The sequence below is a fragment of the Microtus pennsylvanicus genome, chromosome 11 (genome assembly GCF_037038515.1).
Source record: "Microtus pennsylvanicus isolate mMicPen1 chromosome 11, mMicPen1.hap1, whole genome shotgun sequence".
NCBI lineage: Eukaryota > Metazoa > Chordata > Mammalia > Rodentia > Cricetidae > Microtus > Microtus pennsylvanicus.
The window spans coordinates 61,545,620-61,572,872 of record NC_134589.1 but is presented as its reverse complement, the minus strand read 5'-3'; the positions used below and the strand labels follow the sequence as shown (position 1 = coordinate 61,572,872).

At 42.6% G+C, this 27,253-nt stretch overlaps 1 protein-coding gene across 1 annotated transcript; it reads right to left on the bottom strand.

Moving 5' to 3' along the window:
• Positions 1-2,416: 2,416 nt before the first annotated feature.
• Cops3 (COP9 signalosome subunit 3) lies at positions 2,417-25,748 on the bottom strand. The gene is made up of 12 exons (XM_075992352.1): positions 25,343-25,748; positions 21,728-21,857; positions 18,281-18,393; positions 18,135-18,184; positions 16,006-16,098; positions 13,721-13,900; positions 12,268-12,408; positions 10,120-10,293; positions 6,812-6,898; positions 4,639-4,752; positions 3,024-3,104; positions 2,417-2,722 (listed from the first exon to the last, which is right to left on the bottom strand). Exons 1-12 carry the CDS (start codon positions 25,395-25,397, stop codon positions 2,669-2,671), a joined length of 1,272 nt encoding a protein of 423 aa, XP_075848467.1. The 5' UTR covers positions 25,398-25,748; the 3' UTR covers positions 2,417-2,668.
• Positions 25,749-27,253: the final 1,505 nt, after the last annotated feature.

The window sequence follows — 27,253 nt, the reverse complement described above, 5'->3', positions numbered from 1 at the left end:
CACTCGTGTGCCACAGCATGCATGCTTAGGTCAAGACAGCTTATGGGCGTCAATTCTCTCGTTGGGAGGAACTGAACTCAGGTAATGAGGCTTGGTGGCAAATGCATTTACCTGCTGAGCCCTTCCACTGGGCCTGAGTTCTTGACCTAATGAAAATGTAGACTGTATAGCTCAATGCTAGGGTGCTTACTTAGCTCTCGGGAGACCTTGGGTTCCATCCCCAGGACTAAAAATAAATAAATGAATAAATAACAAAAATGTCATTTGTTACACAACTTAAAACATTTGGAAAAATACCTATGGTGGTGCATGCCTTTAATCCTTGAATGTAGGTAGAGGTTAGCAGATGTCTGAGTTAAAGGCCAGCATCGTCTACATGGTATTTCCTGGCCAGTCGGGGCACATGATGAGACTGTCTCAAAATACCTGCTAGCGGGAAAAATTGACATTTGGTGGAAGGGGGCACCTGACATGGTGTTCACAGGGACAACAGAGGACCAACTAAAGGAGTCTGTCTTCTTCTATGATGTGGATTCTATCTATATATAATTTGAATTCAGTTCATTGGGCTTGTCCAGCAGTGACCTACTCAGCCAACTCATTGGCCTGAAAGGTATTAAAAATAAAAATGTGTTTAGTGCTAGGGACGGAACCCGGGCTTTATGCATGCTAGCTCAGTTCGACCACTGAGCTGCACCACAGTCCAGACAAATTATTGCACTTTTTAAAAAAATTGAGCTCTACATTTTTCTCTGCTCCCCTTCCCCCTTCAACCCTCCCCCAAGGTCCCCATGCTCCCAATTTACTCAGGAGATCTTGTCTTTTTCTATTCCCATGTAGATTAGATCTATGTACATCTCTCTTAGTGTCCACACTGTTGTCTAAGTTCTCTGGGATTGTGGTTTGTGGGCTGGCTTTCTCTGCTTTATGTTTAAACACCACCTATGAGTGAGTACATGTGATAATTGTCTTTCTGTGTCTGGTATTGTACTTTTTCTTTATTTAGAGAAAACTTTTCTATAATCAAATGTATATAATACTTAATAGTATTACCCCTGTACAAATCAAAAGAACTAACATTTATAGGGCAATATGGTATATATTTTAAAGAATGCATTGTTGTATGGCATGTGTAGGCATGTTCCTACCGCAGTGCTCACGTGGAGGTCGAGGACATTCTGGAATCATTCTTCCCACTTTATGTGGGGATTAAATCAAGGAACTAAATTCAAGTTGTGAGGCTACACAAACAGATGCTATCTGCTGAGCCATCACCAGTCTGAGAAACTGTTCCTAAAATATGTGTGTTGCACGTGTGTGCCTACATGCATGCGTGTGGAGGCCAAAGGAAGGCTGTGACTGTCTTCTCCATTGCTTTCTACATCACCTGAGGGCTTCTGCTGAACCACAGTTCACTACTTTGGCCAGGCTGGTTGGCCAGAAGCTCTGGGGAAGCACCTGTCTTGGCTGTGCTTAAAGGAACACAGTGTTGTCCAGCTTTTTACATGGAAGCTGGGTATTTAAGCTTAGGTCCTTTTGCTTGCTCATATCCACTAAAGAGCAAATTTACTGTGCTTTAATATGACCACACTTCCCCAGCACTCTCCATCTTGTAGAGGGCTAGCTCAGTGACTTCTAGACAAGGTATAATAGGGCTAGGAACAAAATCCAAACATCTCTGTAGAGTTCCTGAAGATGTTCCAAGAAGAAAAGGGGCTATTTGAATGATTCCGTGGGTAAAGGCACTGGCAATCAACAATCTGAGTTCATTCCCCAGAACCCACAAGGTAGAAGGAGAATAACTCTCCCAAATACATACACATACAAAATAAAATATAATTTAAAAAAATTATAAAAGGGAGAAAGCCTCAAGATGGCACACCAGGGGTAGAAGGCTGAAGAACCAACACAGCATCTCACAGTTCCCAAGCCACTGCCACCAAAACACAGGAAATTCTAATGTTTAGTATAGCTCCCACTTACTTTCCCAACTGATTATTTCTATTAACAATTAATGTATCATTAAAACCTTTGCAGTAGCTGGGCTATGGTAGCACACGCCCTTAATCCCAGCACTCAAGAGGCAGAGGCAGACGGATCTTTGAGTTTGAGGCCAGCCTGGTCTACAGAGCTAGTTCCAAGAGAGCCAGGGTGGCTACATAGAAAAACCCTGCCTTGAAAAACCAAAACCAAAGCCAGGCTTTGGTGTTGCACGCCTTTAATTTCAGCACTCAGGAGGCAGAGGCAGGTAGATCTCTGAGTTCAAGGCCAGCATGATCTACACAGCGAGTTCCAGCAGGTCCCAAAACTACAGAGAAACCCTATCTTGAAAACAAAAACAAAAAACCAAAACCAAACCAAACCCTTTGCAGAGGGGGGAAACTGATAGAAAGCACATATTATAACATTCAAGGGATTAGAACAAAAAAGTAACTTTAATAACAATAATCTGAGGATAAATAAATCCACAACAGACTCTAAAGTTTGATATTTTTTTTTCTTTCTTTGCAGACTGGTTTTCTGAAAGCAATAGGGCTGAAGATGTTAAAACTGAATTTCTGAATGTCCAGGTGGAACCGGCGTGGGACTGGCATGGTACTTCCTGCTGCCCTCTTCACACTCGCCAGGCCAAGGTGACAGTTCTGTTAACTCAGGATGGGCGTTAGTTTCAAGAGTAACTGGAGGGCTTGTTTCCTGAATCATCTTCTTGTGAGCCCATACTCTGTGAGGGGAAGGCAAATCGGTGTGCTTGTGATCAGCTATCATAGGACTCTTGTGGAGGCAGGCATGCCAGCTACTTAGCCTGTCTCTCTTGCAGGAAAGCCACCCTGCATCAGGCAACGTGGGCCTTCCCTAGCCACACTCACAGGCAGGTCCTGACATATCTTACCAAGCACCTCTGTGAATTTATGGGTACTAGTTTTTAGCAACAGTGAACAACTGTTTAATAAATAAAACCAAGTTCTTAATGTGGTAATATCCCTCCTCCCCCACCTGTTTCCAACGAGGAGAACCCTATTTACCTTTTGAACAAACTGAGGATTCACCGTGATCTCCTGGTCCATGGCCTTCAGCCGCTCATCCAGCTCTATGCACTTTAGCATCTGTGCAAGAGTCATATATAAGCATGGTTAGCTATAACTGCCTATTAGTAGAGGGCTAGAGACTTACAGTCATCAATCTGAAACCCCTCAGCTAAGAGGTTCTGAAGTCAAAATATCTGGATCCAAAAAGTAAATACCTATACTATATACTACCCAATACCCCAGAGTTGAAACAATACCTGCAGTCAAACCCATTAACATCTTCCTCACTGAAACCGATTTTACACACTCACGCACTTATTTAGTGTGTATTTGTGTACACATGTAAGCATAAGCGCATATGCCATGGTGCATATGTGGAGGTCAGAGGAAAACATGCAGGTGTCAGGCTCTCTCCTTCTACCATGTAGGTGCCAGGAACTGAACTCAAATGGTCAGGTTTGGTGGCACAAGCCTTTACCCCCATCCTGCTAGTCCCAAACTAAGATAATATTTTAGGTGACATTGATAGCCATGAATTATAAAAAAAAAAGTAATAAAAGTTCTACTTTCTACTATGTGTTAATTTTTTAGGATTCCTGTTTTTTTTTATTTTTCGAGACAGGGTTTCTCTGTAGCTTGGGTTCCTGTCCTGGAACTTGCTCTTGTAGACCAGGCTGGCCTCGAACTCACAGAGATCCGCCTGCCTCTGCCTCCCGAGTGCTGGGATTAAAGGCGTGCACCACCACCGCCCGGCTATTTTTTTTTTTAAATATGTATGAGTACTCAGTGCACTAAGTGAACCATGTTTACACAGTACCTGCAGAGGTAAAAAGAAAGCACCAGACCCCCTAAAGTTGGGATTACAGATGGTTGCAAGCTGCCTTATGGGGGCTGGGAACAAAACCCAGGTCCCGTATGAGTAGCCAGTGCTCTTAACCTCTAAGCAATCTCTTCAGCCCTATCCTGGGAATTTTGTTGTCGGATCTGTTGTATTCAGACAGTCTTCCTATGTAGTCCAGATTGGCCTCAGACTTACAATCATCTGCTGCCCAAGCACCAGGATAAAGGAACAGGCAGCCATGCAGAGCCAGCTTTAATTTATACAATGTGATTTCACTCATTTCCTTCCTCCAAGGTAAGAGCATGGTCCAGATGAACCAACTCATTCCAAATCAACCTTCAAGAGCAGCAGGCCTCACACACAAGGCAGCCTATGACTGTGTACCATGTTGCTAACACGGTACCGCTCCTCTAGAAGTCCAGGGTATTGTTGCTGCTGACATGGGAGAGGCCTTCGGGTTTCCCACCTCAACGTCCACAGAAACAAGTCCACACACTGCAGTCAGGCACAGGTTAAACGGTAGATCCCTGGAATGTTTTTGGAGTTACAAGTAGGTTTTGGTAATCTACTTGAAAAATCTAACCTACCATTTAGTATAGTCATCCAATCAATCGAGAGGAGAGTCCAACAGTCATTTTGAGGTTAACATTGTAGGAGCTGTGTCTACTGGCTGGGAACTGCCTATAAAAGATTATCCTGGAGCACAGGAGCATTTCCAACACAGAAACTCCATCACCTATCAAAAATGCCCAAACCAAGCAACATGCTTACCTCTTGATCAATGTTATGAAGCATGGCTGGGTTATTATATTTTTCAGGATTATCATGGAAACTGACCATACCATCCTTTTGATTGATACTTGCAAAAATTTCCCCATCTTCTATCTAAAAAAGAAAGAAAAAGAAGGAGACCACCAAAGTTTAGACCTGACACAGAATATACAGAGATGTAGTGATATAACCAAAGGTCCAAAACAATGCACAAACCTTCCTGTGTCACCCAGACACACACCTCAAACTTGTGATCCTTCTGTCTCAGACTCTGGGATCTAGGATCATAGGCCTGGCTACTTAAGGAAAGTCACAAAAGCAGTAGCAAACAGAAGTCCTGATGGCTATTCTGATCCCTAAAAATTGCTCCACAGTATTTGTTTTGTTTTCAAATAAGGTATCATTCTATAGGCCGGGCTGACTGCAACCCACCACCCATCAGGAAACCCTCTATAGCTACATCACATAGCAATCCTCCTGCTTTAAGCTCCTGACTGCTAGGATCACAGCAAGAGCCACTGTACCCAGCTTTCCAGGGTGATTACTATTTGGCCCACTTGTGAGCAATGGAACCAAACTGCTAAAATGACCTTTTTCCTTGGAAGGGACAGTAGATGTGAGGTTAACGTGACAGTAGTTCCAGCCTAGAGCATATTAATTAGAATTCAGAGTTCTATAACAACAGATGTTATTGCAGACTCAAATTTTATCTGGGCTGTGTTTCACAACAGTATTTTCTGTAACAACCAGAATAGAAAATGACCTAAATGGCCACATAGTTAGAATGTAAGGGCACAGTATAATACTACAGCCTGAAAACAGATCAACTACAAACACATGGTTCTTGCAAAGCAGGCATTACACACTTTTTTGTTTAAAGCTTGAAATAAACTCAACTAAATAAGCTGTTGGAAGTTGGAACATCACTGAACTAGGGATAGGGCTGGAAGCTGATGGTTATGTTCTGTCCCTTCATGGACATCTTCATCTTTTAAAAAATGTGTGTAGTGGGGGCTGGAGCAATGGTTCAGTGGTTAAGAGCACTGGTTGTTCTTCCAGAGAACCCAAGTTCAATACGCAGCATCCACAAGACGGCTCACAACAGTCTAGAACTCCAGTCTGGAGGGATCCAAAGCCCTCTTCCAGGGGCACTGGAGGCACATGGTGCACAGACACACATGCAGACAAACCACCCTCACATAAAATAAATTTTAAAAGAGAAAATGTGTGCAGTGGAACGCCCATTTAAGTGTATCTTTTAGGTACATTACTAGTAAAATGGTAGCTTAAGAACCCTGCCTCACCAGCCTGTCATTAAGGGCTGCTAAATCTTTCTTTAAAGGTTTGTTTTATGTGTATATGTCTGTGTAAGTGTGTACTAAAAGCCAGCCAGAGTTACAGGTAGTTATGAGGTGCCAGACATGAGTGCTGAGAACTGAACCGAGATCTTCCAGAAGAGCAACAAGCGCTCTAAACCGCTGAACCACATCTCTCGTCTTAAACCTTTCTGCTTTAAGCTGGTTGCCAAGTGTGACCGTCTGTCCTAGCGCTTTGTCAGTGCTACTGCACGCGGAGTCAGACTGATGCTGCCCACAAGGAGGAATGGGACTCAACTCAGAATGGAAGTCAACAATGCCAGAGCACACTGATTCAGCTACTATTTTTTTGGGCAAAACTTTCTTGATGTTGAGGGTGTTTCAGCATACTACTTATAGTCAAATGATGCTCTCGCAGATCAGCTAACAGCACTGTTTTGTCTACAGGGTGACTATTTGGAGAGCAGAAATGTTAGGAAGTAAGGCCTAGTGGGGGTTCCTGGAGTGTATCTTTGAAGGGGATTGTGGAACCCCATTCTTTTTCTTCTGGCTTGCTCCTTACATATGTTCCTATCATGATGTGCCACCCTCACCAAAGCCCAGACCAATGAGAACATCTCATGCTGGACCCAAATGTAGGCTATAGCATGCTCTTCCCTCTATAAAGTTACTTGTCTCATACACTTCCCTGCAGCAGTGCAGCCACGGCTAGGAAATATGACTGTAAGGAAACATACCAGAATGTAACAGTGGTTGATTTGGAATATCCACTTTTTTAAAACCCCATTTTTCCCATAATGAACACCCACTGCTTTTAAGAACAAAAATCCACTAGTTAGAACTTTTAACACACTTACCATGTGGAGAACGTATTTTTCTGCCTCCTGAGGTCCAGACAATTGTACACGACTCGCCATATCTTGTAACGATAGTGTTAAAAAGGTCTGGAAGTCAGAAGTAAATTAATCACATATAGAAATGAAAAAATAAGTATGTACTGATGTGTTCCGCATTATTTCCATTGCTTTATAAGATAAATTTTCCTTTGTGAAAATGACTTGAGGCTCACTGACTAAGGTGCCATTGCCAACCTGACAGCCTGAGTTCAATCCCAACACCCCTGGCAGGAGACAGCTGGGTCCCATGTGCTGTTCTCCACACGCTCTCTACCCATGTGCACAGGTACATACACACCAAGAAAAAAAAAAGGTTAATTTTTAAAAATAACTTGGCCGGGTGGTGGTGGCACATGCCCTTCCATCTCGGCACTCAGTAGACAGAGACAGGAGAATATCTGTGAGTTTGAGGCCATGGCCTACAGAGTGAGTTTCAGGACAGCCAGGGCTACACAGAGAAACCCTGTCTCGAAAAACAAACAAAACAAAGAACCAAAAAAATAATAAAAAAATAACTTGAAATTAACGAAGCCAGTGATCTCAGCTGTCTCTCTCTAAGAGTTAATGAGAAACAGTTAATTTCCTATACACGAGTAGCACTTTTAGAAGTAAGAAAAAAGTCAAGTCTCCGAAGGCAGAAATAAGAACAAGGGCTATGCAAATGTGGAAAAGGAAATCAAAGGGACATTTTCATAGGAAAATGCTCATTCTAACATCATTAGGAAAACCTAAGTAAAACTATACTAAGGCTGCATTTTTCCACTGGGCTAGTAGGAGAGGGCTGGCAGTATCTGTGATACAGGCTTAGGCTGCCATGGGAAGAAGCTCAGGACATGCCGAGGGAAAGAAGGGGAGAGAGTGTCAAGCTCCTTATTATAAGTAATTGTATTCACAAACACACATAGAAGAGACAGAAGAGGAATCTAAAATCTAATGTCCAGTCAGGCATGTTTAAACACACCTTTACTCCCACACTCAGGAGGATGAGACAGGTGGAATTCTGTGAGTTCAAGGCTAGCCTGGTCTCTTTAGCAAGTTCTAGGCCAGAGACGGATACACAGTAAGGCCTGTCTCAAAAACAAAACAACCAACCAACTAATGTCCAGACATAGTGAGAGAAAAGTAACCCCTCTCTGACGGGTGTGGCAGATAAACTCCATTCAACAATTCCTGTACCTTGGGACAGAGGCACAGGCTTCCATCACTAACGTGGTCTATCTGCTGAGGCCTCTATGACAGCTTCTTTCTGATTTTCTATTAAAAATGAGGCTTCCTTAACTAGAAACTCCTTTCTCTTTTCTGCTGTTATTCTGGCATTAGGACCTGAGGCCAAGTGTTGCTACCACTGTCAGAGATGCACCCGCCTCACTTTATAGTGGTAGTGGTCCCCTCTAGATGCCCTGAAGGGTGCTCATGAACTCAGTATTTATGACCTGCCATGAACTGGCACATGAAGGAACCAGGACACAATCAGTTAGGAGACACGTCTCAGCTCTGGCCCCACAACTTTAAGATCCTCATTTGATCAAATTTCTTTCTTAAAATTTTTATTTTTCCTTTGTGTGCTTATTTTGTTCCAGATTATCCTATCTTAACTAGAAAACATTTTACTATGCTGCTACTTCAAAAGTACGAGCAATGCCTGCATATATTAGACTGATTTCTTTCTCTGCTTTGAGACAGGGTTTCACTATGCAGCCCTGGCTAGCCTTGAACTCAAGATCTGCTTACCTCTGCCTTCCAAGTGCTGGGGTCACAGGTATGTGCACCATACACAGCCATATTTGGTTTAAACTCTTTTGCCTAGGTGACAGGCTACATCTGCTTCTGAACTTTTATGAGTTGCTTTTCTTCATCACATTCTTCATTTTCCTCTTACAAATTAACTTCTTACCAATTCTCTGCTGACTTCTTTAAGTCAAGAAGTTATCACCATTCTTTCTAGTGTCTAGACTATGGAGAGGAATCCTCCTGCTTAAGTGACAGCTCCTTAATCCCTTGTCACCTCCAGACCTGTGGCCCCAATGGCCTGTTCACCTCCACTTGCCCAATTCCCCACTCTGCTTCTTTTGCATACACCATCATTTCCTGCTGCCGGGCACCCTAGCTAGAGTCTGATTTCACTCCTACAACTTTTCCTACCACTGATGATGCAGACAGAGTTGGGGAATGGGACCCCATCAGCTTACCAGCTGTCACTGCCAGGCTGTGAGCAGATCCAAGAGTCAAGTGCTATTTAAGTTTCTCTTAGTAAAATTACTATTACTTGCAGCATACACTTTTTTAAAAATATATTTTTATTTTATGTGCATTTCTGTTTTGCTTGCATATATGTAGTGTGAAGGTGCCAGGTCCCCTGAAATTGGAGTTACAAACAGTGGTGAGCTGCAGTGTGGGTGCTGGGTTAACCTGGGTCCTTTGAAAGAATAACCAGTGCTCTTAATCACTAAACCATCTCATCTCTCCAGCCCCAGCATACACTTTTTTAGCAGTGTATTTAAATTTAAATTTATATGCTTCTCTTCACAGTTCAAACACTTAATAAAGAGCATATTTCTTTCTTCTTCTTTTCCCCTTAAGTCTCGCTATGCTGTTCAGGCTAGCCTCACGAAGTCCCCCCCATCAGTCTTCTTAAGTAGCTAGGACTACACACACATACCATTAGACCCAGGAGGCATTTCTTAACATCAGAAAGCTTGAACACAAAAATTAAGGTTAGGACATAGTAGACCATACCTGTAACTCTAGCACTCTGGAGTTTAAGGCAGGAGGATCATGAGTTTAAGGCCCACTTGGGCAACATAGCAAAATCCTATCTAAAGCAATAAAAAGTTCCTTACATCCTATGACCTAACCACGTGTGGCTCATCTAACCCTGGCCTAAATGATAATGTCAACCATCTCAAGCCTAAGCAGAGATCAGCACAGCCTGAGAAGTTCAAGGCCAGCGATCGCTAGCCACCCGCCATTCCCACTTGGAACTGATGACCCCTTCAGGGCTATTTCTCTGCCTCCCAGTGTAGCCGTATCGCCTACCTTTCTTCCTCTTCACCTGCTCCTCTTCTCAAATACCCTGCTCTAGCCCTGAAAAGACCAAAAGGTATCAATCAAACTCTTTCTAAGAACCCAGCTGCAACAGATTCTCTCTTAGTGTAAAATCCTGCCACACTTTATCCTGTACCTGCTTCCTCTGTGCTGAAAAGGGAAAGAAAAGGAAACCAGGTCCAAGGACAACCAGAGCCACCACCAGGGGAAAGCACTTGCCTCACCTTTGTTAGCCTCTGAATGTTCTTCTTATAGAGAGATGACAGGCACTGCTTCACCAGGCCCATGTTGTTGTCTCGAGTAAAAGTTTCACTGTGCTTGTTCACCAGGTTCCGGAGCTCAGACGGGTTATTGGTTGAGTAAACTTGTGCTAACTCATGGTATGCGTTGCTGAGCGGCTAAAGGTTTGGGGTGAGAACGAAACGACAGCGTTGTTTTGAGAACACACAATGCATACTGTCATGAAGGTTCACTTTAAAACAAACGCCTGTTCTTTAAGACCAAGGACAGAAATCCACTAAGGAGTAATTTATTACTAATAATTTATGAAGACCCACATCTTTTCGCTATCAGTGGTTCTACTTTTTGTACTGGTAAGTTAAATGAGAAAAATGAAGGCAAAATCTTCATTATTCCCAACTACTTCTAACTTCACGCTCCCTACTAGGCACAATGGAACATTCACTCAGGAACGTGGAAGAGTCCGAGCACCACCACCAAACAGAAACTGATTCAAATGCACCTCTGATTGGTCTTGTTCTCACATTGTTGTTAGTTACTAATTCTTAGGAGTAGAACCCTTGAGCTATGAAGACAATCACTTTACAAAAGGCATTTCTCTAACAGCAGGTCTGCTGTATGCTCAGGGACCACATGGCGCTGAGTACGGCTGCCCTAAAAGGAACCCACCCACCACTTTCCCATGGTGCACTTCCCCTTTGAGAGCACAAGGCAGTCAGAGTCTTGATAGTCCAAAGGGGCTCTCAGGCAAAGAGCAGGTAGTCATTTGTCAACAAGCCAGCATACTATCAGACTGATGTCCCTAAAATTGAGGGTCTTTTTTGTTACTTTTTTGAGACAGGGTCTCTTTATGGAGCACCAGCTGTCCTGAACTCTCTATGTAGACCAGGCTGGCCTCAAATTCGCAGAGATTCACCTGCCTCTGCTTCCTGAATGCTAGGATTACAGATGTGCACTACCATGCCCAGCTTTAAAATCCTGAGTGTTATGATAGTGGCATTATTACCAAAAGCACTGCAATCTTATAACTCTTTGTGACGGCTCAATTTAAAAAGAAGTCATAGCCAGGCAGTGGTGGGGCACTCCTTTAATACCAGCACTTGGGAGGCAGAGGCAGGTGGATCTCTGAGTTCAAGGCCAGCCTGGTCTACAGAGTTCCAGGAAAGTCAGGACTACACAGAGAAACCCTGTCTCCAAAAAAAAAACCAAAAACAAACAACAACAAAAAAGGAAAGACAGAAGGAAGGAAAGAAAAAGTCATGAGCATATGGTTTTTATTTATTTATTTTTTAATATTTATTGATTTATTATGTATATAATATTCTGTCTGTGTGTATGCGTGAAGGCCAGAAGAGTGCACCAGACCTCATCACAGATGGTTGTGAGCCACCATGTGGTTGCTGGGAATTGAACTCAGGACCTTTGGAAGAGCAGGCAATGCTCTTAACCTCTGAGCCATCTCTCCAGCCCCCTTTTATTTATTTTTGTAGCGCTGGAGATTGAACCTAAGGTCTTGAGCATGCTACAGGCCTGAGCTATATCCCCAGCCCACATGTATATTTTTGTGCATGTGCCGAAATGAAGGCCAGAAACCCATCTTAAGAGTGATTTCTCAGGAGCTGTCCACTTGTTTTATAACACAAAATGTCTCACAAAGATCCAAGGTCAGTGAGCCCCAGGATCCATTGGTTTTGCCTTGTTCAATTTTTAACATGGGTTCTAGGAATAAACTCACGCAAAGCACTTTATCAACTAAGCTATCTCCCCAGCTCTCTTTCTATATGCACTTAAAACAAACAAACAACAAAAAGCACTTTTTTTCAACCCTTGTCCCAAAGTCTGGCTGTCAGGGAGAACTGGAACAATGGGGCAGTTAAGTAGAGCTTCGGTGAGATACCCAACATTTGAATAGACTAAAGTTCAATCAAATCAGAACTACATTCTCAGTATTTCGACTAAAATGTAATAAAGAAATACAACATACAAATCCACCCTCCATAAGAGCTTAAATACCTATAGTCTAAGTATAGAGAAAGGCCTGAAAATAGGCTTTACAAGACTGTGTTGTTACAATGTCTTTACAAACAAATGAATACAGAATGTAAGAAAATCACTTTTATTTGTAAACTTACCTTAATAAATCTACCCACAATTTGAGACGTGTATTTAGGCAGCTGCTGTACTTTGCCAAGTAATATCAAAGACACTAAAATATACTTTTTATAGGATTCCAACATGATATGGCTGACTGCCATGGCAGGAGTAGTAATGGCCTGGGCAAGAGAAGAATGGGTAGTGTGAGGAGATGGCACAGGGAGAAGAAATATGTACCTCTTCAATTATGTAATGACAAAATCCAAATGTCCATTTTTATTAAGATAGTTTTATTACTATTTATCAAAGGGCACATCTGTGAGTGGCTCTCTTCCCACCATGTGGGCACTTGGCCCACACCCCAGTCAGGAGGATGGGCAAGTGCCTTTACCTGGTGAACCCTTATTTTCTTTCAAGTATTTTTAAAACAGGGGAGGGTGTGAACAGTCCCCAACTACCTCAAATTATGCAGCTGAGTCCTGCATTTGAAGAAATCGCATAGGTCAGTGCATCCCAAGTGCAATAGAGAAGCTTCACCCTGGGAAAGCCACCTTGATCATGCCAGGTTAAATATATAACACTTTTGTTTGTTTCTGAGATAGACACTTGCTATATAGCCCATGGGTGCCCTGGAACTCAAGAAGTGCCTACTGTGCTCCTGTGTATATCAGCATTCATGGTTTGTGGCAACTTTATTGATATATAACTCAGAGCACAAAATTTACACCTTTGAAGTATATAATTCAGTGGTTTCCACTACATTTACTAGGTTGCAATACTATTACCATTACCTAATTCCAGACTATTTTCAATTCTTCAAAAAAAAAACAAACAAACCCCCCACACACACACCCTATTCATAAGTCATTGTTCACTTTCCTCCACAACCTCAGGCAACCATACTCTACTTTGTCTCTGGACTTGTCTTCTCTGGACACGTGTATAAATATGTGATCTTCTGTGACTGACTTCTTTACCTTAAAAAGTTTCCAATTTTGAGGCCAGTACCTCCCTTCTTTATGTGGTCAAATGAGTCCACGATGTGGATATTTTTTAGCTGATGAATATTTTGTGTTGTTCCTATCTTTTGATTTTGCATGTTTTTATGTGGACGGTGTTTTTTATTTATCTTGAATATATTCTTAGGAACAAAACTGCTGCGTTTCATACTTAATATTGTAATTGTTTTTATGTTTGTTTTTAGTGTTAGGGTTCAGCCCAGGACCTTGAATTTATAAGCAAGGCTCTCTTCCATGAAACTGTGCCTTTAGATCCTAAGATTTATCTTAACTGCCAAACTCTTTCCCAAAATGCCTGCCATTCTACAATCCTGCCCACAAGTATGAGGGTTCTAAATCCCGAATCCTTGCTAACACTCTTACTATCTTTCTAGACCTTGGCTTTCCTAGTATGTAGGAACCAGTAACACTCTGGGACTGTTTTCATCACACACGTTCAGAACCGTATCACAGGCTTTAGAAAACTGATTACCTGCTCATAAAAGTAGAGTGCTCTTTCAAAGTTCTTCAGCCCCGTATAGATCATCCCTCCATAATAATAGTAGCACAGAAAGTGCTTTGCATCATAAGCTCCATTCTCTTTACAGATGTCCATCATATCCACATCAAGATATGGAAGGGCAGGTTTAAAGCACTTTGCTAGTAAACAAAGCTATAAATAAATTTATATTAAATCATTTTAAATTTCACTATGGCAAATTTAGAAGAAAAATCAGATTCCAAAATTCTACAATAATACTATTTTGCTTTACAGCTAATTAATGACACATTAACACACTGTTTCATTTTCTTAATCTTCTAGAATAAAAAAGCATTTCTTGATGGGTGTGGTCATTCACACCTGTAATCCTCCACACTCAGGAGGCTGAAGAACTGCTGTAAACTCAAGGCCAGGCTGGGCTACAAAGTAAGATTCCATCAAAAAAGAAAAAAAAATGGTGTAGGAGGTTCTTCTGTTTGTGTGTTACTTTCATTGGTTGAATAAAGAGATTGCCTTGGCCTTTTGATAGGGCAGCCCTTAAGTGGGTGGAGTAGACAGAACAGAATTCTGGGAAGAAGGGAAGTGTGGCAGATGCCATGAATCTCCAGCCTGAGACGGATGTAGGTTAGAATCTTGCCGGTAAGCCACAGTCACGTGGTGATACACAGATTTAACAGAAATGGGTTAATCAAGATATGAGAGTTAGCCAATAAGAGGCTAGAGCTAATGGGCCAGGCAGTAATTTAATTAATACAATTTCTGTGTGATTATTTTGGGGTTAAGCTAGCCAGGCGGCAGGACATGGCCCCCTCCTCCTTACTACGAAAAAGATAAAAACAAATAATGAATTAAAAATACGAACACTAAGGTAGAACAAACCACAGATGAATTGAAAATCATTATCAGATATAGGTCAGTACCCACCCACCCACCCACCACGCATGAGTTTCTGGATGAGTGAACAGTTGTGCCTATTTTCAATTCACTGGACTAGTGAAACAAAAACAGACCAGTATTGCCTTTAATCACTCAGTAGGCGGAGGCAGGTGCATCTCTGAATTCAAGGCCAGCCTGGCCTACAGAGAAAGCTCCAGGACACCCAGAGCTACAGAGAGAAACCCTGTCTCAAAAAACAAAACAAAAACAAAACCCAAGTGTGCAAATACAAAAAGCAAGCACACAAGGAAAGCAGTGTATCTCAAATAATGGCAACAGCAGAGACATCTGCAGACTCACTGAGCAACCCACTTCCAAAAATTAGACATAACCAGTATTGTGCACACCTTAATCCCAGTATTTGGAGGCAGATGCAGGCAATCTCTGAGTTTGAGGCTAGCCTGGTCTACATAATGAGTTCCAGTACAGCTAGAGCGTATGTAGAGAGACCATGTCTCAAAAAAAAAAAAAATTTTAAATAAATAAATAAACCCCAAAACAACAATAATCAAATCAAATAAAAATAGATATATGCTATCCCTGTCACAAAAGCACTTTGAAAATTAAAGACGTAATAAAAAAAAATGAACATGTGTCGGAGATACTCCACACCACAAAACCTTCTAGTCTAGTTCCATTGCAGCCTGCTCGGATTACAGAATGTTGCGTAGCCTAATACAGATCAGATTCATCTCCAAGATGCATTACATAGGAAAAAGCGAAACACAGAAGTCCAGGCATTACTGGGATTTGTAGACTTTTTTAGAAAAAGTGTGCATATACACTTGCTTGCGTGTGTAAAGTATCGCTAGAAGAAACGCACAAGAAAGTACTAAGAAAGTTTTCCCTAAAGAGAACTGTGGCTAGCAACAATGGCAAAGAGACCTCATCATACATCCTTCCTTTTGGGGAGTCTTTTGGACTTGGAGGTACTTAGCATAAGATAAATAAATAATATAATGTTTTAAGATATAAAACATCGCCGGGCGATGGTGGCGCACGCCTTTAATCCCAGCACTCGGGAGGCAGAGGCAGGCGGATCCCTGTGAGTTCGAGACCAGCCTGGTCTACAGAGCTAGTTCCAGGACAGGCTCCAAAGCCACAGAGAAACCCTGTCTCAAAAAACCAAAAAAAAAAAAAAGATATAAAACATCGCTTATGTTTTTATTCTTAAATTTGATAATTTATTGAACAGAAAATTACTTAAATTTCAAAAAATGCAATAACTATTATGATGACCCTATTCGTAACCCCATCTCCATATCTCAACCCCTATAACACATTCTCCACCCAGCAGCCTCACACCAGTGATAAGCACGAATCACGTCACTGCTGTGTACCTGGCAGAGATCGGCATGTACTGAGGTCAGCTGGTTTGTATTCATCTGCATCTTGTCGATTGCTTGCTTAAGGATGCCAATTCCTCGAAGGGGCTGTCAGAAATGACATCTCTTTCAGATAAGTTCTCAAAGTTGGCAGCACATTGGATCTTATGTTGTCACTTACAAATAAAAAACAACACTAATTGATAGGTTCCTTACATAGCAATAAGGTTTCCATATTATGTCAGGAAATGTCTGCCTCTATTCTGTCAGAAAGTATTTTGATACGTTTCTTGGAATACTTAGGTAATTTCAATATCATATTTTAAATCAAACTTTCTTTTCTTTTACAATGAGTATCAGTAATAAACTGTATTCCTTTCTTGAGGGTAGGGAGATAGCTCAGTTGGTAAAGTTCTTGCCATGAAAGTATCAGGATCTGAGTTCAATCCCCAGAACCTATGTAAAGCTGGAGGTGGCAGTACAAACCCAGAATATAGCACCCAAGAGCCAGAGATTGTAGGATCTCTCCGGCTTGCTAGCTAGCCGGTCCAGTCAGAGGGCCCTAAATCCGTGAAAGACTGTCTCAGAAAACAAGATAGAGAGTGAATGAAGAAGACATCCAATGTCAACCTGTGACGTCCATACACACGGGCACGTGCATACACATGTACACTAGAGTACTGTCCTAATAGTTAAACAAAGAGAACTTTCCTGCATCATTCACCACAGATTCACTGTAACTAAGAAGCTAAGCTTGTGAATGATGGTGCTGGTACGTTTTTCACAGGGAGTATTAGTCCTAAAGACTGACCCTATAACCACGCATCATAAGCAGACTGTTACAAACAACAGTTCCCAGTCTCAAGCAAGGCACAACTCTCTGGTCAGAAGGTGAGGCTCTAAGATACTACATACATTTATGGCTTTTTCAATAAAGAAGAGGCATGGTACCAGCTCTCCTCTCCTCTACCACTCAGTACCACCCACCCCCAAGATAGGACTCCTGTGTAGCCCAGATTAACCTTCAACTAAATAGGCAGCCAAGGATGACCTTGAATGCACAATCCTCCTGCCTCTACCTTCCAAGTGCTGGGACTACTAAATTTTGTTTGATTTTTTAAAAATGTGTATAGGTTTTCTTCCTGCATGTATGTCTACGAACCACACGAGTGTCTGGTGCCCTGGTGCCAGAAAAGGGTACTGGATGCCCTGGAACTGGAATTACATTCAGTTATAACTCCCATGCAGATGCTTAGAATCAAACCCAGTCCTCAGTCAATTCTCTTAACTACTGAGTCATCTCTTTATCCCCACAGCTTCTAGCCAAACTGTTTAGTGCTCCTACAGAAAACCAAAGGCACCTTCTGTCTTCAGCCTCCTAGCTTTAAAGTTCATTTAAAATACACCCAAGTTATAATTTGTGTCAAAGGCAAAGAACAAGAACCACTCCAGGTGAAAACAAACTAAAGAAAAATAAGAGTATCAACCTACGCTCTGAGGTCTGAGGACATCAGCCATATATCTGGCCACATCTGGCCAGAATCTGTGGTCTCATGAGAGCATTTTCCTAACACCCATATCAGACGCTGACCATCTTCATCGTGGTCCATGAGAAAGTCTAGAAAGCACCCACTGAAGGGTGTAAGATAAGGAATATCTACAACTGAATTTCCAATGGTGGGTGCAGAATGAACAAGTGCAGCAAAAGCATTAATATCTAGAAATCTAAGAGAACATCAGAAGCCTCTATATTATCCTTTCAGCATTTTATAAGATGAAAATCATAATTAAAGCTAAAAGGAAAAACAAAAAATAGCATCATTATAATACAAAGGGCACTAATTGGTAGTTTTTAGGTTTTTTTTTTCTTTCCTTCCTTTAGTACTGGGTATGGAGTCAAGGACCTCAGACATGCCAAGCAACAACTCTACCACTGAGCCACATCTTCAGGCCAGACTCACAGTCTCAAAAACAATTATCACCAGCAGTCACCTCCCTGGAGACATCACATCTAGCCAAGGGCTGCTCTCAAAGAATCACACATATTGGGATGTTTAGTACTGAACCTAGACTTTTACTATACAGGTTCATGAGCCAAACACACACTTTAACAAAACTAGGAATACTTGAACAGCATTTCTTACCTGTTTTCTTTCCACAAGTGCATTTGTTAGCTGATGGCAAAGCCCAGCAACTAGATACAACAATAACAAAAACAATAACAAAATATTGAAAATATAAACACTGCAAACAGAAATACATTCAGAAAGGGAAAGTATTATTAGCTTACACGTATCTGTTGCATATCGAATGTGCTCGCCATTACAAGTACTAATGAAAAGCTGAACCTGTGAGAATAGTGTTTCAAAGTCAGGAACACTGGGCATTGAAAACTTCACAAACCTAAAATGGGGAGAGAAAGAACCAAGTTACCTTATATTTCATACAGTAAAGAACAGAAATAACCTAACCCTGAAGTCCACTCTGCCTCTGTAAAATTAAGCACCACAGGGCTTGGAGAGATGGCTCAATAGTTAAAAGCACTTGCTACTCTTTTTTTTTTTTAAAGATTTATTTATTATGTATATAGTGTTCTGCCTACATGTGTCCCTGCAAGCCAGTAAATGGCACCAGATCTTATTACGTGGTTGGAAGTCACCATGTGGTTGATGGGAACTGAACTCAGAACCTCTGGAAGAGCAGTCAGTGTTCTTAACTGCTGAGCCATTTCTCCAGCCCCTCCTCTTACAGAGGACCAGCACCTACATGATACCTCATAATCATAACTTCATTTTTAGGGGATCTGATGGAATTTTCTGATCTCCATAGGCATCTAGAATGCAAGTGGCACACATATACATAAGCAGGTAAAACATTCATACAAAATAAAAAAATAAATATTTTTTTAAAAACAAGCTGGGCAGTGGTGGCACATTCCTTTAATCCCAGCACTTGGAAGTCATAGGCAGGTGGGTCTCTGAGTTTGAGGCCAGTCTGGTCTACAGAGTGAGTTCCATGACAGCCGGGGCTACACAGAGAAACCCTGTCTTGAAAAACAAAAAACAAATCAGTTGCTCAGGCTGTTGAAGTGCTCAGCAGGTAAAGGCACCTGCGGTCAAGTCTGACAGCCTGAATGTGATGCCCAGAGTGACATGGTGGAAGGAGGAACCAATTGTGGCAACTATACATGTGGGACAGACATATGTGCCCCTCCTCCACACACGAATAAAATAAAATGCACATAATATAGTTTTAAAAAATCTGTTGTTGCTTTTCCTGTTTTGGAGAGAATGTACTCAAGTAAGGCAAAGAGAGGATAGTGTAGTGGGAGGCTGAGGCAGCAGCTCAGGTTCACGTTGCCGTGGCCAGTTTAATACCCTTTCTACCTAGAATACTGGACGAACTAGCTAGTCGGCAAAATAAGAAAGAGGGGCAGACATAACAGGAAGCACTAGATGACCCATCTTGAGTAACCAGGGAGATGGTCCACTGGTTGCCGTGAAACACACTTTCAGACAGGCTTGCAGAGAATTTCAGGAGAGAAAGCTGCCACCCTTAGGGCACTAAGCAAACTTCATGATCTCTTAAAACAATAACTATTGAAGTTAATTTCAAGAAAAATGATTGATTCACCTATACCTAAATTTTAGTTTGCATGCCTTCATCTATACAGTACTACTTAACGATGTCCCTTTTTTCTTTGTAATTATAATGCCGGAACCATTTTCACAATTGTCAATGGAGCGCCGTGATTTCCTAATAAAAAGCAGCAGCTCCAGGCTCCACATTTCGTAAGTGAAAGAATACAGACTTAAGCGAAGCTTCAGACACAAGCTCAGGGTTCTTTCCATACAATCTACATGTAACTAGCATATAGTGGTGAGACACATATAGCACCAAAATGTTTTCATGGTTGTAGGCATCAGCACTAGAGAGACTAAGGCAGGAAGATGGCGAGTTCAGGACCAGCCTGTACTGAAAACTGGTCAGTAAGATGGCTCAGTGGGTAAGGGTGCTTACAGCCAAGGCTGAGGGCTGAGCTTGATCCCTGAAACCTACACACTAGCAAAGAACCAATTCCCACAAGTTGTCTCTAACCCTCTGAACATACATACATGTAAGCACACACAATTACCTGTAAAAAGTATGTTTTTCATATATCTTAAATATGTACACTATTTGCTCTTTCTGAGAAAAAATACATCTCTTAAATTTTTTTTAAAAAAATACATAATTCCTACTGTGACCGGGGCCAGATGTTTATTACTTTAAATGCTCCAACATCTCCATTTATATATGCAACAACAAAACAAATCCTGTGAGACAGCATTACAAGGAACTCCAGTTACAATAGGTTTGTCACTAACTGTAGTTCACCGTATCCTGTTCTACCACTCTTCTTATTTTCTAAGCTAGAAAACGTGACTGTCTTGGGATCACATGAATAAAATACTCAGATGAATGCAAATTATAATGCCTACAGTTGTAAAAGCCAGTCCTTTTTTGTTTTGTTTTTGTTTTTTATGTTTTGAAACAGGATTTCTCTAGCTTTGGAGCCTGTCCTGGAACTTGCTCTGTAGACCAGGTTGGCCTCGAACTCACAGAGATCCACCAGTCTCTGCCTCCCAAGAGCTGGGATTAAAGGCGTGCGCCACCACTACCTGGCCTGCCAGTCATTTTTTTAAAAGAAATTTCCAAGGGAGAAAATGGCTCAGAGGTTAAGAACACTTTCTGTTCCTGCAGAGGACCTTAGTTCAGTTCCCAACACCCATGTCAACGGGCTCACAGCTGCCTTTGACTCCAGCTCCTCTCCTGCCTTCTAAAGGCATCTCCCAACACGCACACATAAATTTTTAAAAAATTTAAAGAAAATTTCAAATTTGTAAAAACACAAAGAATTAAAATGATAAAACTGGAAGCTGGAAAGGTCACTCAGCAGTTAAGAGAACTTGCTTCTCTTGCAGAGCCTGGGTTAGGTTTAGTACCCACATGGTGGCTCACAACCACCCATAACTCCAGCTTCAGGGGAATGCAACACCCTCTCCTGACTCTTGTATGTACCAGGAATATGTACATGTCCATAAATGCAAGCAAAATACTCATATACATAAAATCAATAAATATTGGCCAGGTGGTGGTGGTGGACGTCTTTAATCCCAAAACTCAGGAGGCAGAGGCAAGAGAATTTTTGTGAATTTGGGACCAGCTTCATCTACAAAGTGAGTTCTACAACAGACAGAGCTATTACACACAGAAACCCAGTTTCAAAAAACCTAAAAAAAAAAAGTCAATAATCAATAAATCTTTCAAAAAATTATAAAACTGGCCGGGCGGTGGTAGCGCACACCTTTAATCCCAGCACTCGGGAGGCAGAGGCTCTCTGTGAGTTCAAGACCAGCCTGGTCTACAGAGCTAGTTCCAGGACAGGCTCCAAAGCCACAGAGAAACCCTGTCTCGAAAAAACAAAAAAAATTATAAAACTGGAGCCAGGTGTAGTGGTGTATGTTAATTCTAGCACTCAGAGGAAGAGGCAGGTGGATCTCTTAGTTTGAGGCCAACCTGATCTACATAGTGAATTCCAGGACAATCAGGGCTACCAAGAGAACCTATCTTCAAACAAACATGAATCTGAACAAAATATAATAAGCAATGATTTGCTCAAATAAAACACACACACACAAGAAAAAGTGCAGACTGTAACAAGCACAAAACTATAAAATAAAAAAATGCCCCTTACAGAACAGCAAGGACACCCAAGGAGTGTTCCTGAACATCTAGAGCCCCAAGCACAGTGTCCAAGTGAGACAAGTTCTTCGCAAGGAGTTCTCCACTCTTGTTGATCAACTCACAGAGCTGAGTCATTTGCCCTGCAAAACAAAACACGAGCATTTTCAGTTAGGGTACTAACCAAACTAAAGAACTCTAACCAAACTTCCTCCTAAAAGCTAAAGTGCTTAAAGATTATTATTATTATTATTATTATTATTATTATTATTATTGGTTATTTGGGACAAGATTTCTCTATGTGACAGCCTTGGCTATCCTGGAACTCTTTCTGTAGCCCAGGGTTACCTTGAACCCACCTAACTCTGTCTCCTGAGTGTCGGGATTAAAGGCATGCACCTTAAAGAGGCTTTGTTTTGTCTTCCTATACTTGATGAAGGGCCAGAACAAACAACTTGCCCATGTCTCAAAACTCAAATTGCCAGAGAAAACACTTTCCAGTTCCCTCTGGTATCCAGAGAGCACCTCTGGTCCCCAAACCAGAAGTACCACGCTACTGTCACTTCCTCTCCTACAACCAAACAGTACTTCATTTAATTCCCTACATCCCTCAGCTCCACTCCTTTCCCTTCCGTATCTGAATTCTAATTTTATCGTTTCTTGTAGGGAAAGAGACATCATCTAAATGCTATGCCTACTTAGATCTTTATTCCAAATTCTACTTATTGTGTAAATTCAGTCAAATTACACCAAAGGCTTTAAGAAATCCAAACATGCCTTTAATCCCAGTACTTGGGAGGCAGAGACAGGTGGATCTCTGTGAGTGTGAGGCTTGTCAGGTCTACAGAGTAAGTTCCAGGACAGTCAGAGCTACACAGAGAAACCCTATCTCAACAAAGAAAAAAAAGAAAGAAAAGAGAAATCCAAACACTTTAGCTCAACTTCCAGAGTCAACTTAGTAACTGGTCTCTGCAATTTCTCTAGCCATGCTCCTACTATTCCTTCAACCCCATTCTACAGTCACACCAAGAAAATCAATAGTCCACATTCTCTCCTCTTTGTGCTTCTATACCTACTGTCTTCCATTGCTACCCAGCTTACTTCCCATTCCACCGTCAGCTTAGGCCATCTCTGAGCTCACACCATATTCCATTCCCCATGACTAAACTGACTACCTGTCCTCTCTGTGCTCTCACTGAACTACAAGGGATTGTGGTGGCCAGATAATTCAAAGTAAACACAATGTACGGGACAATGATGGTTCTCTGCTTTGAGAATAAAGCAGTGTTATAGTGCAGCTGGGTGTGATGACATGTCTTTAATCCAAGCACTCAGGAGGCAAAGGCAGGTGGGTCTCTGTTAATTTCAGGTCAGTCAGGATTACATAGTGAGATCCGCCTCCAAAACAAACAAAAACATAAGTGTGTGTTTAGAGACAGCATGCTTATAATACAGAATATAATACAGAAGCCTCTACTCTCCATTCAGATTCTATACAGCAGTCACCCTTATCTTTCCTCAGAAGCAACTCAGTGTTACCAATGAATGCCCTACATACCCTTGTAGAGACAGTCCACATGTATAGGAATGCTTGCCTGTTAGGAAAAATTATTTTAAGGTGTGTTTATACTGCATTTGTTTAACTCTGTGAAGGTGTGATTCTTTGCCTGTCTAAAACACCTGATGGTCTAATAAAGAGCTGGACAGCCAATAGCGAGGCAGGAGAGAGGCGGGGCTGACAGGCAACAAGGAGAGGAAGACCCCAGGGGCCAGCCACCCAATTACACAGCAAGTCATGAAGAAGTAAGATATACAGAAGAAAAGGAAAAAGCACAGAAGCAAAAGGTACACAGGATAATTTAAGGCAAGCTGGCCAGAAACAAGCCAAACTAAGGCCGGGCATTCATAAGGAAGAATAAGCCTCTGTGTGTGATTTACTTGGGAGCTGGGTGGTGGGCCCCCCAAAAGCAAGAGTAAGACATTATACAATACTTTGCCCAATGATGCATGCAATTTTTCTCTTTATTCACACAGACCTTTGTGTCATGTACACTATTAAGTATCTTTTCCATTATTGAATGATGCCCTCAGATTCCTTTTCAGTTCCTAAAAAGTAAATGCACTTTTCTTTCTATAGCTGCATAGGAGGCCGTTGGTACGACTGTGCTACACTTAACTTTATTCTTTTTCCAAGACAGGGTTTCTCTGTTTAACTAGCTGTCCTGGAACTCACTCTGTAGACCAGGCTGGCCTCAAACTCAAGAGATCCTCCTGCTTCTGCCTCCCAAGTGCTGGGATTAAAAGTGTGCTTCACCACCAACTGGCTGGTGTATGTAATTTTAATTGTATGTATGTGTGTCTGTATGTGGGTATGTGCACCTAAGTGAAGGTGCCCAAGGAGAACTGAAGCGGGTACTGGGTTTTGGGTCCCCTGGAGCTGATGTTACAAGCGCTGCGAGTTCACTAACAACGCTAGGAACTGCACTCGGGTTCTCTGAAGGGTAGTTAGTTTTCTCCAGTCCCGCTTAATTAACTTGCTCATTTAGAGATGGGGTCTCACTGTGTAGCGCTAACTAGCCTTGAACTTGAGATCCACCTACCCTGCCCCCACACTGCTGCCCAGGACTAAAGCAGCTCACTGCCACCACGCTCCCACTTCACTTTTAGTCTTTGTGCGGTATGGATGGATGCTATATTTAAAATACAAAGCACAGATATGTAACTGGCTTGTGGGCTTAATTCCAGCAACGATAAAAGGAAAATGAGAATTACTATTTATTATGAATGGTTCCATACATATCATTTAAAACTTATAACAGCACCCCCGGCACAAACGGAGATAGGAGTCCAACCTCACAGACATTTCCAGGATATGTCAACAACAGCTTGTAGCCGTACTTATTATAGCCCATGAGAAGCACTGTCTCGAGCATTTTTATTTGCTCTCTCCACTCAATTCCCTCAACTCTATTAAGGAGAGATCATATTTTTTTTAAGATCGTGTATGTTCAAGTGATGGGATGAATGAACCAGACAGTATGTAAATTAAGGGAAAAATAAAGTAACAATCCTACGCCCTAGAAATGGAGTCCGACAAGCGAGAGCTCCCTGCAGTTCGGCACGACCAAAATAGGAGCGGAGGATTCCGAGCATGCTCTGCTGGCCAGCCAAGGCCCAAGCCTCCAAGCCAAGGAGCCCAGAAAGGATTCCCCTCCAGCTGCTCCAGAGGCCTGGACAGGGTGGCCAGATCGGCAGGACCGACAGGGCGCTAGGCCAATCACCGAAAAGAAAGGATGGGCAAGGGACCAATGGGTGCTCCGGAATGCCCAGAGCGGAAGTCACGCCCCTAAAACTGTCAAGCGGCGCACGGTGGCAGGGGCCCGAAAGCCAGGGGAAGGGGAGGGCCGGGGGGGAGGGGAAAGAAAGTCCCCAGAGCCCGAGATTGGGGAAGGCGCCGGCGGGGACGACAGCGCCCGACAGTACGAGGAGTGCAGCTCGCCGCCGTGCGCCCCAACCCTAGGTACCGAGGCCCGAGCAGGCCCAGGAGGAAGGGCTAGAGCTAAGGGCGGTCCCAGCATCCGCACCGGCGCCACGGCACGCAGGCCCAGCCCTGCGCCACAGGCCTTACCTTGAGCTGAGAGCTGTCGGACACTGTTCACGAACTGCTCCAGGGCGGACGCCATGTTTCCCCGCTGGTGGCCCAAGCCGCAGAGGTGGCTCGCGCGGGAAAAGGCGGCCGCTCTAGGAGGAGGGGCCCCTCGACCCACCAAAGCCTGGAGAAAGACACGTCACTTCCGCCGGCTAAGCTCCGCGAGATCTCACCTGGCTGAGGAACCCCGCCCTCCTGTCTCCATGGAAACAGTTCCGCTAGTCGCCGTTAGTTACTTTCGCTCACTCGCCTCTCGTGCCGTGTACTCGTGAAATCTCATCTAGCATTAAGTGGAAATAATAAGAAAGGAAGGAACATTTGGGCCCAGTTTTGCTAAAAATGGCCAAACATTTTTCACCTAGCTACATACGTCCGATACAGCTTCATTGTCACTTCCGGGAGGTTTTTTTCTATGAGGACTTAGGCTGGAGTTAGTTGGACTGGGTTTAGAACCGTTTTTAACCACTTAGCAGCTGTGTGATTGAGTGGCTAGCTTGTCTCTTGGTTTCCTACTCGTAAGAATCTCACGAAGTGTTTTTTAAAAAGCCAGAGAGTGAGAGATGGCTCAGTGGATAACGGTGCTTGCTACCAAGCCTGATTGATGTTGTCTAGGGGGTGCAAGAATGGCTCCTTTTCTCTGCCAATTAAGTGTTACTAATGAACCAGTCTGCCTCCATCTTAGGCTTAAAAGCCACCTCATGGGAAAGACTAAGTTCATTCCTCTTTATGATTAAACCTCTTTCTCAAGGATTGGGCTATTCCCCACCTTAATTACAAATGGTTCTGTACTGTCTGTTCCAAGAGAGGACAACCATGCCTCTGTTTAGAAAAGTTTATAGCCTGGGGCTGGAGAGATGGCTCAGTGGTTAAGAGCATTGCCTGTTCTTCCAAAGGTCCTGAGTTCAATTCCCAGCAACCACATGGTGGCTCACAACCATCTGTAAAGAGGTCTGGCGCCCTCTTCTGGCCTTCAGGCATACACACAGAATATTGTATACATAACAAATAAATAAATATTTAAAAAAATAAATTAAAAAAAAAGAAAAGTTTATAGCCATCTTGCAACCCTACCTTTGTGTCAAAAGGTAACGACTGCCTTGTTAGACCACCTTGAAATCCTCTTTGCAATCATGTCTTTCAAGATCTTGTCAGGACTAACTTGTTATGTGTATGTTCTGCTCCTGTAACCCTGCCTAATTTTGCCAGCCAATTCCCCATTTGGAAAGCCTCTACTTGTGGGCTTATAAAAAACTTGTCTTCCTCACATCCAACGCTGACCTCTTGAACCCTAACTTAGGGGAGGCAGCCCATGTCCATGAATAAAAAAGCTGTTGTCTCAAGATGACTCTGCCTTCCTAGAGATGGTCCCTTAGCCAGGTTGTTGCAAGATTCTCCTACAGAGGCAGGTCACTAAGATTCTCCTACAGAGGCAGGTCACTAAGGCCATCTGCCAGGAGGCAGCATTTATTTGTGCTGGCACTAGCTACTAGCTCAGCGGGTTCACATTCAAAGACCGAGCTCCGAGTATATAACCTTCCTTAAAAAAAAAGATTTATTTATTATTATGTATAGTGTTCTGCCTGCATGTATGTCTGCAGGCCAGAAGCGGGCACCAGATCTCATTATGAATGACTATGAGCCACCATGTGGTTGCCGGGAATTGAACTCAGGACCTTTGGAAGAGCAGGCAATGCTCTTAACCTCTGAGCCATCTCTCCAGCCCTGAATATGTAGCCTTCTATACTCATTACTTTCCCTTTACAGTTTACAGTTTAGTTCCTTTGTCACCCTTATGTGGCAACATACTTTTTGGTTGAATGGTTTATGTTACTGGGTCATGACAGAGTCTCTCTCTCTCTCTCTCTCTCTCTCTCTCTCTCTCTCTCTCTC

What these genes read in the sequence shown, in the direction of transcription:
- Cops3 (XM_075992352.1), bottom strand. Translation starts at nt 25,397, where the DNA reads ATGGCGTCCGCCCTGGAGCAGTTCGTGAACAGTGTCCGACAGCTCTCA. An exon ending in CCGACAGCTCTCAGCTCAAG is followed by an intron (nt 21,858 to 25,342) that starts GTAAGGCCTGTG and finishes TTTGTTTTGCAG; the next exon opens with GGCAAATGACTCAGCTCTGT. An exon ending in TCGATATGCAACAGATACGT is followed by an intron (nt 18,185 to 18,280) that starts GTAAGCTAATAA and finishes TGTTGTATCTAG; the next exon opens with TTGCTGGGCTTTGCCATCAG.